This window comes from Hypanus sabinus, unplaced genomic scaffold (genome assembly GCF_030144855.1).
Source record: "Hypanus sabinus isolate sHypSab1 unplaced genomic scaffold, sHypSab1.hap1 scaffold_483, whole genome shotgun sequence".
NCBI lineage: Eukaryota > Metazoa > Chordata > Chondrichthyes > Myliobatiformes > Dasyatidae > Hypanus > Hypanus sabinus.
This window is the reverse complement of record NW_026781353.1, coordinates 140,832-159,766: the sequence shown is the minus strand read 5'-3', so window position 1 is coordinate 159,766 and position 18,935 is coordinate 140,832. Positions and strand designations below refer to the sequence as shown.

At 57.0% G+C, this 18,935-nt stretch overlaps 2 protein-coding genes across 4 annotated transcripts in view; both read left to right on the top strand.

Moving 5' to 3' along the window:
- LOC132389144 (asialoglycoprotein receptor 2-like) overlaps positions 1 to 498 on the top strand; it is a 61,818-nt gene extending 61,320 nt beyond the window's left edge. The window contains exon 6 of the mRNA XM_059961599.1: positions 55 to 498. Within this exon, the coding sequence (XP_059817582.1) occupies positions 55 to 217 (163 nt within the window). The 3' untranslated portion in view covers positions 218 to 498. The remainder of the gene's footprint in view (positions 1 to 54) is intronic.
- A 6,506-nt stretch (positions 499 to 7,004) lies between these two features.
- Positions 7,005 to 18,935, top strand: part of LOC132389145 (C-type lectin domain family 10 member A-like) — a 124,422-nt gene continuing 112,491 nt past the window's right edge. For 2 of the 3 annotated variants that reach the window (XM_059961602.1, XM_059961600.1), the window contains exons 1-4: positions 7,005 to 7,091; positions 8,223 to 8,597; positions 10,376 to 10,480; positions 10,922 to 11,086. In XM_059961602.1, coding sequence (XP_059817585.1) covers positions 8,453 to 8,597; positions 10,376 to 10,480; positions 10,922 to 11,086 — 415 coding nt within the window. In that variant the 5' untranslated portion in view covers positions 7,005 to 7,091; positions 8,223 to 8,452. The remainder of the gene's footprint in view (positions 7,092 to 8,222; positions 8,598 to 10,375; positions 10,481 to 10,921; positions 11,087 to 18,935) is intronic. The other variant, XM_059961601.1, reaches the window with a different exon arrangement.

Here is an 18,935-nt window from a genome sequence, read left to right as displayed (position 1 = left end):
GGTGCGATTCGCCGGTCAGAGATCTACGTGACTCTCTTCCCTCCCTTTCCCTAGGTTCTGGGACAAAGATTATCCCGACAGTTACTTTGACTACGAACTGGAGGCGTTCAAGAACTGTGTCTTCCTACGCGGCGGAGCCTGGGCCAACGCCGTGTGTGCACGGGCTAACTACTGGATCTGCAAGCGGAGGTCGGAGACGCCACTTATCAAGCTATGATGAAAGCTTCCTGCTCCTCCCATCAAACCATGCGGAAAGCAGCCACCTCTCAACCTGACCGAGGCACGGGGGCCACGGAGTGGTGTGTCAGGAGTTCCCGGTTGGCGGACGAATGGGAGCGTTTGACATTTGTTTCCCAGTTTTTTTTTGCTCGTGCTTCTATTTCTTGTTCTCCCCCTCAGTTTTGAATCCCGAAAGATGTTCGGTCGAGAGGGAGGGATGGGGGAAGAATGAATGTATTCCTTCTCGGAGTCTTCCAACCCGCAGTGGAAGTCCAGCTCCGACCTTCGAGGATTCGCTGGAGGTCACAGACAGAGGAGGTAGCGGTTCCAACCCACTCCATTCTCCAAACCCAGGACTCGGTAGCAAGAGATGGAGAGTCTGGAAGGATTTCTAGAGACTGACCTCTCACTCAGGGTCCCAAGTTCCAAGACGGTTTTCAGAGATTTAATTCGGGATCCCAGGGGTCAAAGCCAGGATCCTGATGGAAGGTGTGGTGGGGTGGGGGGGGGGGGTCATGGACTGACCTCTCATTCTCAGGGTCACAGTGCTCAAGCCTAGGATCCGCCAGGAAGGTATGGGGGGATCAGGCTCTCAGAGGAGCGTATCATAGATTGACTTCACCCTGTTTGGGACTACTAGGAGACCAGAGGAGGTGTGGTGAGGTATTGGGTGAGGCTACTGGTGAGATATTGAGTGATGGGGTGACCCAGAAAGGGCCTCTCATCACCAGCTGACAAGCGTGCCAAGTTTGGATTCCGAAGGACTCCGAATCTCTCAGTTCCCCCGACCCAGTGTGACTCTCTGTCGATGCGTCTGTCAGTCAGGAGCCAGCCAGCACAGAGAGAGAAGGCTCAAAGTTGTACTTAAATCTTAATGTCAGTGTTCATTGTTTGAAATAAAATCTCACTGCTCAGACATTCCTGCCAGGAATTGCTTGTGTTCACTGTTCTGGAAGGATCACCTATCAGCCTTGAAAGGGGTTGGGGTGGCCGTGGCAGTGTGGAGGTGAATGGACTGAAGCTGCCGAGTGCTAAAGGTCCAGATAGGGGAGGAGGTGGAAATTGGTTAAGTGTGCTTAGGGAAGGTTTGTTGTACTATATATTGAGTGCCCTACTGGGGAGACAGCAGAGGTCATAGAACGCTACAGTGCAGAAGTAGGCACTTTGGTCCAGCTAGCCTGTAGCAAGTATTAATCTCCAGTCTCTTCGACCTGCGCCTGGACCATACTCCCTCCCATCTGTGTATCTATCCAAACTTCGCCTTAAATGTTGAAAACAAGCCTGTATCCACCACCTCTGTCAGCAGCTCATTCCTCACACACACCCCCTCAGATCGACCTGCGCATGGGTGTCAGTGGGGGGGGGGGGCAAGCTGCATTGGGGGAGCTCTTTAGAACAGCAGCCATCGTCCTGTTGGCCTGCAGAAAGGGACAGGATTCAAGGCCCTTAAACAGTGTTGATGAGCAGTGGGATCTTGGGGTCCAAGTTCATAGCACCCTGAAAGTGGCTACACAGGTTGATAGGGTGGTTAAGAAGGCTTATGGCATGCTTGCCTTCACTAGTCGAGGCACTGAGTTCAACAGACAGCAAGTTATGTTGCAGCTTTACAAAACTCTACGTGGGCCACATCTGGAGACTTGTAAATAGTTCTGGTCGCCCCACTAGTGGTGTCTTGATAAAGGGTCTTGGCCCAAAACGTCGACTCTTTTCCAGATGCTGCGCCTGGCCTGCTGAGTTCCTCCAGCATTTCGGGTGTGTTGCTCTGGATTTCCAGCGTCTGCCGATTGTCTGGTGTGCAGGAAGAAAGCCAAGGCTTTGGAAATGGTAGAGAATTGACTTACCAAGATGTTGTCTGGATTAGAGGGGGCATGTGCTGCAACTGGAGGTTGGGGTGGTGGAGGCTGAGGGGAGATCTGAGAGAGATTTGTATGATAATCAGAGGCCTAGATAGAGTAGACAGACAGTATGTTTTTCCCAGGTTGAAATGTCTAATACCAGAGGACATGCATTCAAAGTGAGGGGGTAATTTGAAAGAAGATGTGAAGGGCAAGTTTTTCACACAAAGAGTGGTGAGTTCCTGAATTATGCTGCCTGGGGTGGTGGTGATAGAGGCAGATACATTAGGCACTTTTAGGAGACGTTTAGATCCCCACATGAATTTGAGGAGAACGGAAAGAGGATATGGACATAGTGTTGGCAGGTCTAGTTGGCCATTTGATTCAATTGGTCTAGTACAACGTTGCGGGCCAAAGGGCCTGTTGCTTTTCCACGGTATGTTCTGTGCTCCGATTAGTCCACAGGTTCATGTCTGAGATTGGGGCGAGGTGGGACAGGAACTCACAGAGCTGGATCAGAGCAGGTTTCTTGCAGGCAAAGTGAGATAGCAAGACCTCGAGGTCCACATGTGCCGGTGAAGGACAAGGCTGGTAGGCGTGGGGGACTCTGGATGTCGAAGGAGACTGAGGCCAGGAGAAAGAGGGCAGCGTGCACCAGGTTCGGCTAGCTGGAGTCGACTGAGTCCTGGACGGGATACGGACGTGTATGTGAAGGAAATCCAGTGGGGCAAAGGGGACTTGAGATAGCTTCGGTGAGGGCAATCGAGGAAAATCCGGAGACTTAAGTATATTCAGGGCAAAAGAGTAAGTCGGGCCCATCAAAGATCAAAATGTACATCTATGTGTGGAGCCCCAGGAGATAAGGCAAAGTACTTGGTAAATATTTCTCTTCTGCTTTTACTGTGGAGAAAATCATGAGGATGTATAGGAACGGTAATCAGAGGGGTCCCGGGGAAATCTGTGTTACAGTGGAGGAAGTGCCAACTGCCTTAATGTATGAAGGTAGATATATCTCCAGGTCCTGGTGGGTTTATACAAGACTACTGGGGAGGCCAGGCAAGACGTTCAAGACAGGGTCTATGCAGTGTCAATAGCCGTGGGTCAGGAGACAGGAGTGCGGCTAATGTTGTGTCTTTATTTAAGAAGGGCGCCAAAGAAAACCCTGGGTCCTGTGGACCAGTAGGCCTAATGTCTGCGGTTGGTAAGGTACTGGGGAGAACTCTGAGGGATAAGCTGGGTGATGCATCTGGAAAACAAGGGTCGATTAGGTGTGGTCAACGCAGCTTTGTGTGTGGGAGATCAGATCTGATGAGCTTGAGTTTTGTTTTAATGAGGGCAGGGTGGTAGACGTCTATAGAATAGAATTGGATTTTTTATTACTGATATGTGTCATGGTGTTTTATGGCAGCAGTTCAGTGCAATACATAAAATATACTACAAATTCTGAGAGAGGGCTCTGTCGGTCAGAGTTGACGTAGCTGTCTAGATAAGCAAGCCTGGGCAGTACGATATGGAGAGAAAGCTGTTGCCCATATAGCACACCGACCCCCCCCCCCCCCCACAGATCTGATGAATCCAAAGGAACAGCAGAGACCGATAAAGTGGCACCAGCAGCGTTGCAGGAGTTGCCAGTCAGCGTTGAACTCAAAGTAAGACTGCCTTCTGAACTCCAGCTCCGGATTTTTCCCTTGGGGTTTACTCTCGTAGCCTTCCCTGTGAGTGGATATATGCAGCTATACATTATAATTTTCACTGTTACCATCAGGTAGGAGGTACAGAAGCCTGAAGGCACACACACAGCGATTCAGGATCAGCTTCTTCCCCTCTGCCGTCCGATTCCTGAATGGACATCGAACCCGTGAACACTGCCTCACTTTTTTAATGTATATTTCTTGGGGGGGGGGGGGGTTTGCATGATTTTAATCTATTCAATATATGTATCCTGTCATCTATTTATTTTCTTCTATAATATGTATTGCATTGAACTGCTGCTGCTATATTAACAAATTTCACGACGCATGCTGTTGATAATAAACCTGATTCTGATTCTGATGCAGTGCAAACAGGGAGGAAAATGGTGGGGTAGTGCACATGGCTTCATGGGCCATTCAGAAATCTGACGGCAGAGGGGACGAAACGTTGAGTGTCTCCAGCCTCCTGTTCCTCCTTCCCAGTGGTAGCAAAGAGGAGAGGGCCTGTCCTGGATGGTGAAGGTCCATCACACTTTTCTGAGGCATCGCTTACTGAAGATGATCTCGATGATGGGGAGGATAGAGCCCGTGGTGGATCTGACTGAGTTTACAACCCTCGGCAGCTTTTTCCGATCCTGTGCAGTGGCCCCTCCACACCAGACAGTGATACAACCAGTCTGAATCCTCTCCGCGGTACATCTGGGGAAATTCGCCATGAGTGATGAGTCACGGCTGTGAGGAGAGTAGAGCAGAGGGCTCAGCATGCGTCCTTGAGGGGCGCTGGTGTTGATGGTAGTCCAGGAGATGTTATTTCCAATCTGCTGAAGTCAAGGATCCAGTTGGAGAAGGTGGTAGAGGACCAGGTTTTGAAGTACCGAGGGGACAGTGGTGGTGATATGTGATCAATAAGTGGCAGCCTGACGTACATATTGCTGTTATGCAGGTGTATGTGGAGTCCGGTAAGGCTCTACAGGGTCGGCTGCTCTGGAAGGTTAGGTCGCCTGGGCTCCAGCTAGTTGTCCACAGAACTGGCCTGACGGTAGGCAGTGGGGGATGGTTATTTCTCAGGCTGGAGGCGTGCCTCAGAGGTCAGTGCTGGGCCACTTTATTTGCTAGTTCCTGTGCCTAATAAAGCGGTCACTGAGTGTACAGGAATGTCCGTGGTCTTCTGCTGCGGTGTTGTGCGTTCAGAGATGCTGTTCTCCACCTCTGTTGTAACGTGGTCAGCTTGAACCAGTCTTGCCATTCTCCTCCGACCTCTCTAATTAACAAGGCATTCTCACCCTCAGAAATTTTGTGTTTTTGCACCATTCTCTGTAAACTCTGGAGACCAATGTGCATGGGATTCCCAGGAGATCAGCATTTTCTGAGACTCTCAAACCAACTCGTCTGGCACCAACAATTCTTCCACAGTCAAAGTCACTTAGAACACATTTCCTTCCCATTCTCATGTTTGGTCTGAGCAACCGAACCTCTTGACCATGTACATAATGCTTTTATGCATTGGGTTGCAGGTACATGATTGGCTGATTAGATACTTGCATTAACGTGCAGGTGTACCTAATAAAGTGGCCACTGAGTGTGTATGGACGATTTGGATGACAATGCACAATATGATGACATTAAAATAGATGATATTAACATTGAAGAACATTATCAAAGCCGATCTTTATCAGCTTGATGAGAGAGCCAAGAGGTTGCAATTTGGAAAGTCAAATCAAGGTAGGGTTTTCACAGTAACCTGGAGAGTGTTGTAGAACAGAGTGACTTTGGAGTACAAGTACACAGCTCCCTGGAAGTGCAGTCAAGTTAATACTGAAGGCTTTTGTCAACTTGGGCTTCATCGGTCGGGGGGCTGAGCAGAGGAGGTGGGAGGCCATGGTGTGGTTGTACAGGACGTAGACGTGGCCACACTAGGAGTGCAGTGCTCGGTCACCCTGCTCCAGGAAAGAGGATTCTGTCCTGGACTGTCCTGAGCCCAGCTGCGAGAGGAGGAGGTTTGGGCGTGGGTGAAGACCCATTGCTATTGAAATACCAGCAGAGGCGTTTAAGTCCACATCCCTGGGAGAGGAAGGATCTTTGATGGGCTACACCTGGGGAAAGCTTCAGAGACAAGCCCAGGTCAGAGGACCCTTGAGAGCTGCTGACAGCTCTCTGTCCTATGCCCTAGTAGGAGTGATGGGCCTAAGTCCGCCGGGAACGAGGTCATTAAACTGTGCCGTACAAACAGAAAGAGACAATAGTGATAAATAAGCAAAAAACATTGAGGACATGAGATGAAGGGCCCTTAAAAGTGAGCTCTTTGGTTGTGGGAGCATTTTGATGAGTGAAGTTTGGTTCAAGAGCCTGATGGCTGAGGGGGAGTATCTGTTCCTGAACATGGTGGTGCAAGTCCTGAGACTTCTGCACCCCCTTTCTGATGGGAGCGGTGAGAAGAGAGCGTGCCCTGGGTCCCTGGTGATGGATGTTGCTTTCCTGGAACATCGTTTCATGTAAATGTCTGGGTCGTATTTACACTAATATCCCCGCCGCTCAGTCATGCCGTTCGCAGTGAGGGTTTGCTAATAACCCCACCGCCCTCTTACACTGATCCCAACGAGATTACACTACAGTTAGAACATGATGCCATTTGGCCCATTGATTATGCTCCACCATTCAATCATGGCTGATTTATTAGACCTCTCAACCCCATTCACATGCCTTCTCCCGTATCCCTTCATGCCCTGATTCAGCTCGATGACTTGGCCTACACGGTGGAATTCACACTGATCCCATTGCGGATGCATGATATGGTAGTCGCACCATACTGATCCAGGTTTGGGAGTATTATACTTGCACTGACATCCCAATTGCGCTTCGGGGCTGATCACAGTTTCCAGCATTATGCGACCGTCACTTCAGCATTCCTGCTTGACAGACACCTGGCTGCTCCAGTCACTGATCGCCCTGGCCACCACCTCCACTGTGATTCGGTGTCTTCAGCACATCGTCCCGCCCCATCTTTGACAGACACTTCCCTGCTCCATTCCCGATATTCCCGCCTGGACGCTGATTGACAGCTAGCTTGTCCACTCACTGATCGACAGCTTTAACTCCTCTAATTGACGTTCTAGTCATCGAATGATCAGGCCGGAAGAGCGATAGCCCGCCCAGATCGCAAACCGTCCGAGTGACGTCAGCACCATTTCTCCTCCCCACCCGCGCGCGGCGGGCAACCGGAAATGGCGGTGCGCTGGCCGGATGTTCGCCTGAGGAGTCCGTTTGATCCGGGCGTGTCCGGCAGAGCTGGCGCTCTCCACATCTCACAAACCTCCACTGAGGCCCTCTCACACAGTCAGTCCACAATGTAAATTAAAAGCCGTTGTCTAGCTTGCTCAACTTTTCCTCATAAGACCAGGCGGCATCCTGGTGAATCATGGACAGACGAGAGTCTGCAGTAGCGGGAAATCCAGAGCAACACACACAAAACACTGGAGGAACTCAGCAGGTCAGGCAGCATCTGTGGAGTGCAATAAGCAGTAGACATTTTGAACCTACACCTTTCGCCAGCATGAAGGGTTTTTGCTCCGAATTGATCTGTTAATTTCTCCCTCCATGGATGCTGCCTGGCCATCTGAGCTCCCCGAGCATTTTGTGTGTGTGTGTTACCTCCCTCCCTAGGGCTTCCACATTCTTCCTCCAAGGAGGCGACCAGAACTGAGCACAATACACTATGTGTGGTTAAACCATGCTCTTAAAGAATTTGTAACGTTATATCTCCTGATCTCAGTCCCCTGATTAATGGCCATTAATGTTCTGTATTCCGTGTTAACACAGTTGAGTCCGAAAAGTTTTTTTAGAAACCAGCAGAATCTCATTAGTGATAGTTATAAACACAAGATTCTGCAGATGCTGGAAGTCCAGGAGAGGGTGCGCGTACACAGTCACACACAATGCTGGGGTCAGGCAGCATCTGCAGAGAGAGGGCATGCAGTCGATGTTTTGGGCCAAAACCCTTCATCATAAGCTGGAATGAGGTGGGGTAAAGGGCTGAAGAAGGAATCTGATAGAGGAGAGAGGACCATTGGAGAAAGTGGAAGAGGGAGGGAGGTGATTGGCAGCAGAAGAGAAGATGGAAGAGGGGAGTTGGAATAGAAAAGGGGAGGTGGAGAAATTACTTGAAATCTGGGCAACACACACAGAATGCTGGAGGAACTCAGCAGGTCAGGCAGCATCTAGGACAAGAGTAAACAGTGGATGTTTTGGGCCAAAACCCTTTGGCTGGACTTCAGCCCAAACGTCGACTGTACTTCTATTCTGTAGATGCTGCCTGGCCTGCTGAGCTCCCCAGCATTTTGTGTGCATTGCCCAGATTTCCAGTATCTGCAGATTTTCCCGTGTTCAATAGACTTTGATGCCGTCAGGTCTGAGGATATCCAGATGAATCTGAGGTAATAACTGCAACTGTTGAGAATGATAGATTTTGAATTCCGTACAGGTGACCTATCTAACTGGGCAACAAATACCTGGAAGGCAAGAGGAGAGTGTCGGTCTGGGGTCGAAGTGCCAGCGAGAGAACCTTTATCTTCATTAACTTCGGAGGGGCCAGATCGACCCTCGGTGGCTGGGTGACCGTGCGGAGTTGACACTGAAGGTTGGGAGGCAGGGTCCTGCTGAGGGTCGGCGTGTGCCTCCGTCGGAGGGGAGGTTTCGGCAACGGGTCGAGTGATGCGGGGCAGCAAAGGAGGGTCGCCCCGAGGGCACCGGCAGCGCAAGGACCAGCAGGCGGAAGCCTACGAGGAGGAGAGCGAGCTGCCTGACATGGTCATGGAGATCGAGGACGATGTGCTGGAGGAGTACAATGAGTCGAAGGGTGAGTGGCTACTGCTCCCTGGGGCAGAATATGGACCCCTTAGACTTTGAGGGGCACGGAACCCCGAGGTACAGAAAAAGGTTGGAGAGGTCAGGGCTTCATACCCTGGAGTGCAGGAGATCTTTCAGAGTCATGAAAGGTATGTTCAGAGGGAATCTATGCAGAGTTTTCTCCCCACTGGCTGAGGTCATGGGTGCAGGGTGAAAGGTGAAGCGATTGAGGTGAACGAGGGCGATCTTTTCACTCAGACAGGGTGGGCCGAGATACCAGTGCAAGTGCTGGACACAAGTTCCATTGCAACTTGGAAGAGAAGTTTGGGTAAGGGTTTGAAGGGCCATTGTCCAGCTGCAGGTCATGGGACTGGGCCAGCACAGACTAGATGGGCCAAAGGGCAAAGACCAGTACAGCACAGGAATAGGACCTTCCTGTGTCGTGCTGAACCAATTGAGTTAGTAATCAAATAGTCAACCAAACGAATCCCTTCTGCAATCCAATGTCCACTTTTCCTCACATTTGTGTGCCAAGTCCCAAATATATCTGCCCCTACCACCACCCCAGGCAATCCAGGCACCCCATCGGATGTATGAAAAAAACATCCCTCCCCCTCTCACCTTCAATGCCTGCACTCTGGTATATGACATTTCAACCCTGGGAAAGAGATACTCTCTGTCCACTCTATCTCTGCCTCTCAGATGTTATAAACCTCCATCTGATCTCCCCTCAGCCTCCGACGCTCCAGAGAAAACAACCCAAGTTTATCCTGCCTCTCGTGATAGCACATGCCCTCTGAACCAGGCAGTATCCTGGTAAACCTCTTCTGCACTCTCTCCAAAGCCTCAACATCCTTCCTATAGTGGGGTGACCAGAATGTCTGCAATGCCCCAGATGTGGCCTCACCAGGGTTATACAAAGTTGCAACACAACCTCTTGACTTTTGACCTCAATGCCTCGACTAACAACATCAGCATCCATAAGCCTTCTTCACCACCTTATTGAACTCATTCTGGTATGTGACATTTCAACCCTGGGAAGGAGATACTCTCTGTCCACTCTATCTCTGCCTCTCAGATGTTATAAACCTCAATCTGATCTCCCCTCAGCCTCCGATGCTCCAGAGAAATTTACCCAAGTTTATCCAGCCTCTCGTGATAGCACATGCCCTCTAAACCAGACAGTATCCTGGTAAACCTCTCCTGCACTCTCTCCAAAGCCTCAACTTCTTCAATAGAGTGAGGCCACCAGAACAGAATACAAGACTCCAGATGCGGGTGGACTAGAACTCTGTAAACATGCAAACATAACTTCCCGACTTCGGGCTTGCTGCCTGGACTAATGCGGACAAAAGCACTTTCAGGAGGGGCGACAACTTGGACCCCAGGATCACTCTGCTCAGCAGCAGAGATCTGCCCAATACTGCTCGATAATTCCACCAAAATAGAGAGGGACGGGAAGTGAGGTGCGGCCAGAGGGGTGGGTAGGGTTAGTAGAGGAGGGGGGCAGTGTGGGTGGTGAGGGAGAAGAGGGGAAGGTGTGTGAATTGGAGACGGCTGGGCAGTGGGAGGGAGGGGGGACGGGACGGTGAGAGAGTGGGTGTGTCCTTGATGTCCATTTGATAAGACAGGGAGCCCAGGGGGCTGGGGGGGTGGTGTGGGAGGTAGGCTCAGTGGGAAGTGAGAGGCGGAGCAGTAGGTCCCTGGTGTGTGTCTGGGTTCTTGATGGGGTCAGTGCCTGTGCTCTAACTGTATTCCCCCAACTCCCAACCCCTGCCCTGACTGCAGGAACCTACCAGGACAAGAACCAGCGGCTGGCCAAAGCCCTGGCCCTGCTGGGCCTGCTGGTCTGCCTGATCCTGCTCGGACTGATGGTCTACTTCGGAGTGACCTGTGAGTGAGTGACATCCCGCACCATGTTCCCCTTCAACCTCGTCTCCCTCTGCCTCACCCTCATGCCCTCGACTCACCCCACCCTGTCTCACCCTTTCACTATCCCGTCCCACCACCCAGTCCCACACGCCCCGTCCGCCGACACTTCACCCTCGCCTGTGTGCTCCATCTTGCCCTTACATGCCTCACTGTCCACCCACCACACATGTGCCTCACCCCATCTCACCAAATACACCCTCGCCTGACCTCATGCTTGCCTACCCACCCGCGCCAGTACTGCCACCCCACCCTGCCTCCCTCACCTTCACGCCATCCTATCTCCCCTCATATCACTGCCTCCACGTCGTCCCATCCCACCACTGCCTCCAACTGTACTCGTCCCCCTGACTTCCAAAGGCCTCTCCCACGGGACAGCTCACAGCCTGTCCACTCGCTGTCCAGATGAGAAGATGCGTCGGCGGCTGCGGCAGGCAGGGGTCGGTCTGCAGGAAACGACGGAGCGGTATCTGAAGATGCAGCAGAACGCCCGCCTGCAGGAGGAACAGTACTGTGGTCACTTCCGTAACTCCACTCAGCACTGGCTGCAGCTCTTCTGTGAGAAGTATGGTGAGTGCCGGGGGTCACGACCCCTCACCGGACCAGACGTGGTGACACTCGACCCCTCACCAGACCAGACGTGGTGGCACTCGACCCCTCACCGGACCAGACGTGGTGGCACTCGACCCCTCACCGGACCAGACATGGTGGCACTTGACCCCTCACCGGACCAGACGTGGTGGCACTCGACCTCTCACCGGACCAGACGTGGTGGCACTCGACCCCTCACCAGACCAGACGTGGCACTCGACCCCTCACCGGACCAGACGTGGTGACACTCGACCCCTCTCCGGGGTGAGGACCAGACGTGGTGACACTCGACCCCTCACCGGACCAGACGTGGTGACACTCGACCCCTCACCGGGGTGAGGACCAGAAGTGGTGACACTCGACCCCTCACCGGACCAGACGTGGTGACACTCGACCCCTCACCGGGGTGAGGACCAGACGTGGTGACACTCGACCCCTCACCGGACCAGACGTGGTGACACTCGACCCCTCACCGGACCAGACGTGATGACAGTCGACCCCTCACCGGTCCAGACGTGGTGACACTCGACCCCTCACCGGACCAGACGTGGTGACACTCGACCCCTCACCGGACCAGACGTGGTGACACTCGACCCCTCTCCGGGGTGAGGACCAGACGTGGTGACACTCGACCCCTCTCCGGGGTGAGGACCAGACGTGGTGACACTCGACCCCTCACCGGACCAGACGTGGTGACACTCGACCCCTCACTGGGGTGAGGACCAGACGTGATGACACTCGACCCCTCTCCGGGGTGAGGACCAGACGTGGTGACACTCGACCCCTCACCGGGGTGAAGACCAGAAGTGGTGACACTCGACCCCTCACCGGACCAGACGTGGTGACACTCGACCCCTCACCGGACCAGACGTGGTGACACTCGACCCCTCACCGGGGTGAGGACCAGACGTGGTGACACTCGACCCCTCACCGGACCAGACGTGGTGACACTCGACCCCTCACCGGGGTGAGGACCAGAAGTGGTGACACTCGACCCCTCACCGGACCAGACGTGGTGACACTCGACCCCGGACCGGAGTGAGGACCAGACGTGATGACAGTCGACCCCTCACCGGTCCAGACGTGGTGACACTCGACCCCTCACCGGGGTGAGGACCAGAAGTGGTGACACTCGACCCCTCACCGGACCAGACGTGGTGACACTCGACCCCGGACCGGAGTGAGGACCAGACGTGATGACACTCGACCCCTCACCGGTCCAGACGTGGTGACACTCGACCCCTCACCGGACCAGACGTGGTGACACGACCCCTCACCGGACCAGACGTGGTGACACTCGACCCCTCACCGGACCAGACGTGGTGACACTCGACCCCTCACCGGACCAGACGTGGTGACACTCGACCCCTCACCGGACCAGACGTGGTGGCACTCGACCCCTCACCGGACCAGACGTGGTGGCACTCGACCCCTCACCGGACCAGACGTGGTGACACTCGACCCCTCACCGGGGTGAGGACCAGACGTGGTGACACTCGACCCCTCACCGGACCAGACGTGGTGACACTCGACCCCTCATCGGGGTGAGGACCAGACGTGGTGACACTGGACCCCTCACCGGACCAGACGTGGTGACACTCGACCCCTCACCGGGGTGAGGACCAGAAGTGGTGACACTCGACCCCTCACCGGTCCAGACGTGGTGACACTCGACCCCTCACCGGGGTGAGGACCAGAAGTGGTGACACTCGACCCCTCACCGGACCAGACGTGGTGACACTAGACCCCTCACCGGACCAGACGTGGTGACACTCGACCCCTCACCGGACCAGACGTGGTGACACTGGACCCCTCACCGGACCAGACGTGGTGACACTCGACCCCTCACCGGGGTGAGGCCCAGAAGTGGTGACACTCGACCCCTCACCGGTCCAGACGTGGTGACACTCGACCCCTCACCGGGGTGAGGACCAGAAGTGGTGACACTCGACCCCTCACCGGACCAGACGTGGTGACACTAGACCCCTCACCGGACCAGACGTGGTGACACTCGACCCCTCACCGGTCCAGACGTGGTGACACTCGACCCCTCACCGGGGTGAGGACCAGACGTGGTGACACTCGACCCCTCACCGGACCAGACGTGGTGACACTCGACCCCTCATCGGGGTGAGGACCAGACGTGGTGACACTCGACCCCTCACCGGACCAGACGTGGTGACACTCGACCCCTCACCGGGGTGAGGACCAGAAGTGGTGACACTCGACCCCTCACCGGACCAGACGTGGTGACACTCGAGCCCTCTCCGGGGTGAGGACCAGACGTGGTGACACTCGACACCTCACCGGACCAGACGTGGTGACACTCGACCCCTCACCGGACCAGACGTGGTGACACTCGACACCTCACCGGACCAGACGTGGTGGCACTCGACCCCTCACCGGACCAGACGTGGTGACACTCGACCCCTCACCGGACCAGACGTGGTGACACTCGACCCCTCACCGGACCACACGTGGTGACACTCGACCCCTCACCGGACCAGACGTGATGACAGTCGACCCCTCACCGGACCAGACGTGGTGACACTCGACCCCTCACCGTGGTGAGGACCAGACGTGGTGACACTCGACCCCTCACCGGACCGGACTGGAAGTGATGACACTCGACCCCTCACCGGGGTGAGGACCAGACGTGGTGACACTCGACCCCTCACCGGAGTGAGGACCAGACGTGGTGACACTCGACCCCTCACCGGTCCAGACGTGGTGACACTCGACCCCTCACCGGACCAGACGTGGTGACACTCGACCCCTCACCGGGGTGAGGACCAGAAGTGGTGACACTCGACCCCTCACCGGACCAGACGTGGTGACACTCGACCCCGGACCGGAGTGAGGACCAGACGTGATGACACTCGACCCCTCACCGGTCCAGACGTGGTGACACTCGACCCCTCACCGGACCAGACGTGGTGACACTCGACCCCTCACCGGACCAGACGTGGTGACACTCGACCCCTCACCGGACCAGACGTGGTGACACTCGACCCCTCACCGGACCAGACGTGGTGGCACTCGACCCCTCACCCGACCAGACGTGGTGGCACTCGACCCCTCACCGGACCAGACGTGGTGGCACTCGACCCCTCACCGGACCAGACGTGGTGACACTCGACCCCTCACCGGGGTGAGGACCAGACGTGGTGACACTCGACCCCTCACCGGACCAGACGTGGTGACACTCGACCCCTCATCGGGGTGAGGACCAGACGTGGTGACACTCGACCCCTCACCGGACCAGACGTGGTGACACTCGACCCCTCACCGGGGTGAGGACCAGAAGTGGTGACACTCGACCCCTCACCGGTCCAGACGTGGTGACACTCGACCCCTCACCGGGGTGAGGACCAGAAGTGGTGACACTCGACCCCTCACCGGACCAGACGTGGTGACACTAGACCCCTCACCGGACCAGACGTGGTGACACTCGACCCCTCACCGGTCCAGACGTGGTGACACTCGACCCCTCACCGGGGTGAGGACCAGACGTGGTGACACTCGACCCCTCACCGGACCAGACGTGGTGACACTCGACCCCTCATCGGGGTGAGGACCAGACGTGGTGACACTCGACCCCTCACCGGACCAGACGTGGTGACACTCGACCCCTCACCGGGGTGAGGACCAGAAGTGGTGACACTCGACCCCTCACCGGACCAGACGTGGTGACACTCGACCCCTCTCCGGGGTGAGGACCAGACGTGGTGACACTCGACACCTCACCGGACCAGACGTGGTGACACTCGACCCCTCACCGGACCAGACGTGGTGACACTCGACACCTCACCGGACCAGACGTGGTGGCACTCGACCCCTCACCGGACCAGACGTGGTGACAATCGACCCCTCACCGGACCAGACGTGGTGACACTCGACCCCTCACCGGACCAAACGTGGTGACACTCGACACCTCACCGGACCAGACGTGATGACAGTCGACCCCTCACCGGACCAGACGTGGTGACACTCGACCCCTCACCGTGGTGAGGACCAGACGTGGTGACACTCGACCCCTCACCGGACCGGACTGGAAGTGATGACACTCGACCCCTCACCGGGGTGAGGACCAGACGTGGTGACACTCGACCCCTCACCGGAGTGAGGACCAGACGTGGTGACACTCGACCCCTCACCGGTCCAGACGTGGTGACACTCGACCCCTCACCGGACCAGACGTGGTGACACTCGACCCCTCACCGGACCAGACGTGGTGACACTCGACCCCTCTCCGGGGTGAGGACCAGACGTGGTGACACTCGACCCCTCTCCGGGGTGAGGACCAGACGTGGTGACACTCGACCCCTCACCGGACCAGACGTGGTGACACTCGACCCCTCACCGGGTTGAGGACCAGACGTGTTGACACTCGACCCCTCACCGGACCAGACGTGGTGACACTCGACCCCTCACCGGGTTGAGGACCAGACATGGTGACACTCGACCCCTCACCGGGTTGAGGACCAGACATGGTGACACTCGACCCCTCACCGGACCAGACGTGGTGACACTCGACCCCTCACCGGGTTGAGGACCAGACGTGGTGACACTCGACCCCTCACCGGACCAGACGTGGTGACACTCGACCCCTCACCGGGGTGAGGACCAGACGTGGTGACACTCGACCCCTCACCGGGTTGAGGATCAGACATGGTGACACTCGACCCCTCACCGGACCAGACGTGGTGACACTCGACCCCTCACCGGGTTGAGGACCAGACATGGTGACACTCGACCCCTCACCGGGGTGAGGACCAGACGTGATGACAGTCGACCCCTCACCGGTCCAGACGTGGTGACACTCGACCCCTCACCGGACCAGACGTGGTGACACTCGACCCCTCACCGGACCAGACGTGGTGACACTCGACCCCTTACCGGACCAGACGTGGTGACACTCGACCCCTCACCGGACCAGACGTGGTGACACTCGACCCCTCACCGGGGTGAGGACCAGACGTGGTGACACTCGACCCCTCACCGGGGTGAGGACCAGAAGTGGTGACACTCGACCCCTCACCGGACCAGACGTGGTGACACTCGACCCCTCACCGGACCGGACTGGAAGTGATGACACTCGACCCCTCACCGGGGTGAGGACCAGACGTGGTGACACTCGACCCCTCACCGGAGTGAGGACCAGACGTGGTGACACTCGACCCCTCACCGGTCCAGACGTGGTGACACTCGACCCCTCACCGGACCAGACGTGGTGACACTCGACCCCTCACCGGGGTGAGGACCAGACGTGGTGACACTCGACCCCTCACCGGACCAGACGTGGTGACACTCGACCCCTCACCGGGTTGAGGACCAGACATGGTGACAATCGACCCCTCACCGGACCAGACGTGGTGACACTCGACCCCTCACCGGACCAGACGTGGTGACACTCGACCCCTCACCGGGGTGAGGACCAGAAGTGGTGACACTCGACCCCTCACCGGACCAGACGTGGTGACACTCGACCCCTCTCCGGGGTGAGGACCAGACGTGGTGACACTCGACACCTCACCGGACCAGACGTGGTGACACTCGACCCCTCACCGGACCAGACGTGGTGACACTCGACACCTCACCGGACCAGACGTGGTGGCACTCGACCCCTCACCGGACCAGACGTGGTGACACTCGACCCCTCACCGGACCAGACGTGGTGACACTCGACCCCTCACCGGACCAGACGTGGTGACACTCGACCCCTCACCGGACCAGACGTGATGACAGTCGACCCCTCACCGGACCAGACGTGGTGACACTCGACCCCTCACCGTGGTGAGGACCAGACGTGGTGACACTCGACCCCTCACCGGACCGGACTGGAAGTGATGACACTCGACCCCTCACCGGGGTGAGGACCAGACGTGGTGACACTCGACCCCTCACCGGAGTGAGGACCAGACGTGGTGACACTCGACCCCTCACCGGTCCAGACGTGGTGACACTCGACCCCTCACCGGACCGGACTGGAAGTGATGACACTCGACCCCTCACCGGGGTGAGGACCAGACGTGGTGACACTCGACCCCTCATCGGACCAGACGTGGTGACACTCGACCCCTCATCGGGGTGAGGACCAGACGTGGTGACACTCGACCCCTCACCGGACCAGACGTGGTGACACTCGACCCCTCACTGGGGTGAGGACCAGAAGTGGTGACACTCGACCCCTCACCGGACCAGACGTGGTGACACTCGACCCCTCTCCGGGGTGAGGACCAGACGTGGTGACACTCGACACCTCACCGGACCAGACGTGGTGACACTCGACCCCTCACCGGACCAGACGTGGTGACACTCGACACCTCACCGGACCAGACGTGGTGGCACTCGACCCCTCACCGGACCAGACGTGGTGACACTCGACCCCTCACCGGTCCAGACGTGGTGACACTCGACCCCTCACCGGACCAGACGTGGTGACACTCGACCCCTCACCGGGGTGAGGACCAGACGTGGTGACACTCGACCCCTCACCGGACCAGACGTGGTGACACTCGACCCCTCACCGGGTTGAGGACCAGACATGGTGACAATCGACCCCTCACCGGACCAGACGTGGTGACACTCGACCCCTCACCGGACCAGACGTGGTGACACTCGACCCCTCACCGGGTTGAGGACCAGACATGGTGACACTCGACCCCTCACCGGGTTGAGGACCAGACATGGTGACACTCGACCCCTCACCGGACCAGACGTGGTGACACTCGACCCCTCACCGGGTTGAGGACCAGACATGGTGACACTCGACCCCTCACTGGGTTGAGGACCAGACATGGTGACACTCGACCCCTCACCGGACCAGACGTCGTCACACTCGACCCCTCACCGGGTTGAGGACCAGACATGGTGACACTCGACCCCTCACCGGACCAGACGTGGTGACACTCGACCCCTCACCGGGTTGAGGACCAGACGTGGTGACACTCGACCCCTCACCGGACCAGACGTGGTGACACTCGACCCCTCACCGGGGTGAGGACCAGACGTGGTGACACTCGACCCCTCACCGGGTTGAGGACCAGACATGGTGACACTCGACCCCTCATCGGACCAGACGTGGTGACACTCGACCCCTCATCGGGGTGAGGACCAGACGTGGTGACACTCGACCCCTCACCGGACCAGACGTGGTGACACTCGACCCCTCACCGGGGTGAGGACCAGAAGTGGTGACACTCGACCCCTCACCGGTCCAGACGTGGTGACACTCGACCCCTCACCGGGGTGAGGACCAGAAGTGGTGACACTCGACCCCTCACCGGACCAGACGTGGTGACACTAGACCCCTCACCGGACCAGACGTGGTGACACTCGACCCCTCACCGGTCCAGACGTGGTGACACTCGACCCCTCACCGGGGTGAGGACCAGACGTGGTGACACTCGACCCCTCACCGGACCAGACGTGGTGACACTCGACCCCTCATCGGGGTGAGGACCAGACGTGGTGACACTCGACCCCTCACCGGACCAGACGTGGTGACACTCGACCCCTCACCGGGGTGAGGACCAGAAGTGGTGACACTCGACCCCTCACCGGACCAGACGTGGTGACACTCGACCCCTCTCCGGGGTGAGGACCAGACGTGGTGACACTCGACACCTCACCGGACCAGACGTGGTGACACTCGACCCCTCACCGGACCAGACGTGGTGACACTCGACACCTCACCGGACCAGACGTGGTGGCACTCGACCCCTCACCGGACCAGACGTGGTGACACTCGACCCCTCACCGGACCAGACGTGGTGACACTCGACCCCTCACCGGACCACACGTGGTGACACTCGACCCCTCACCG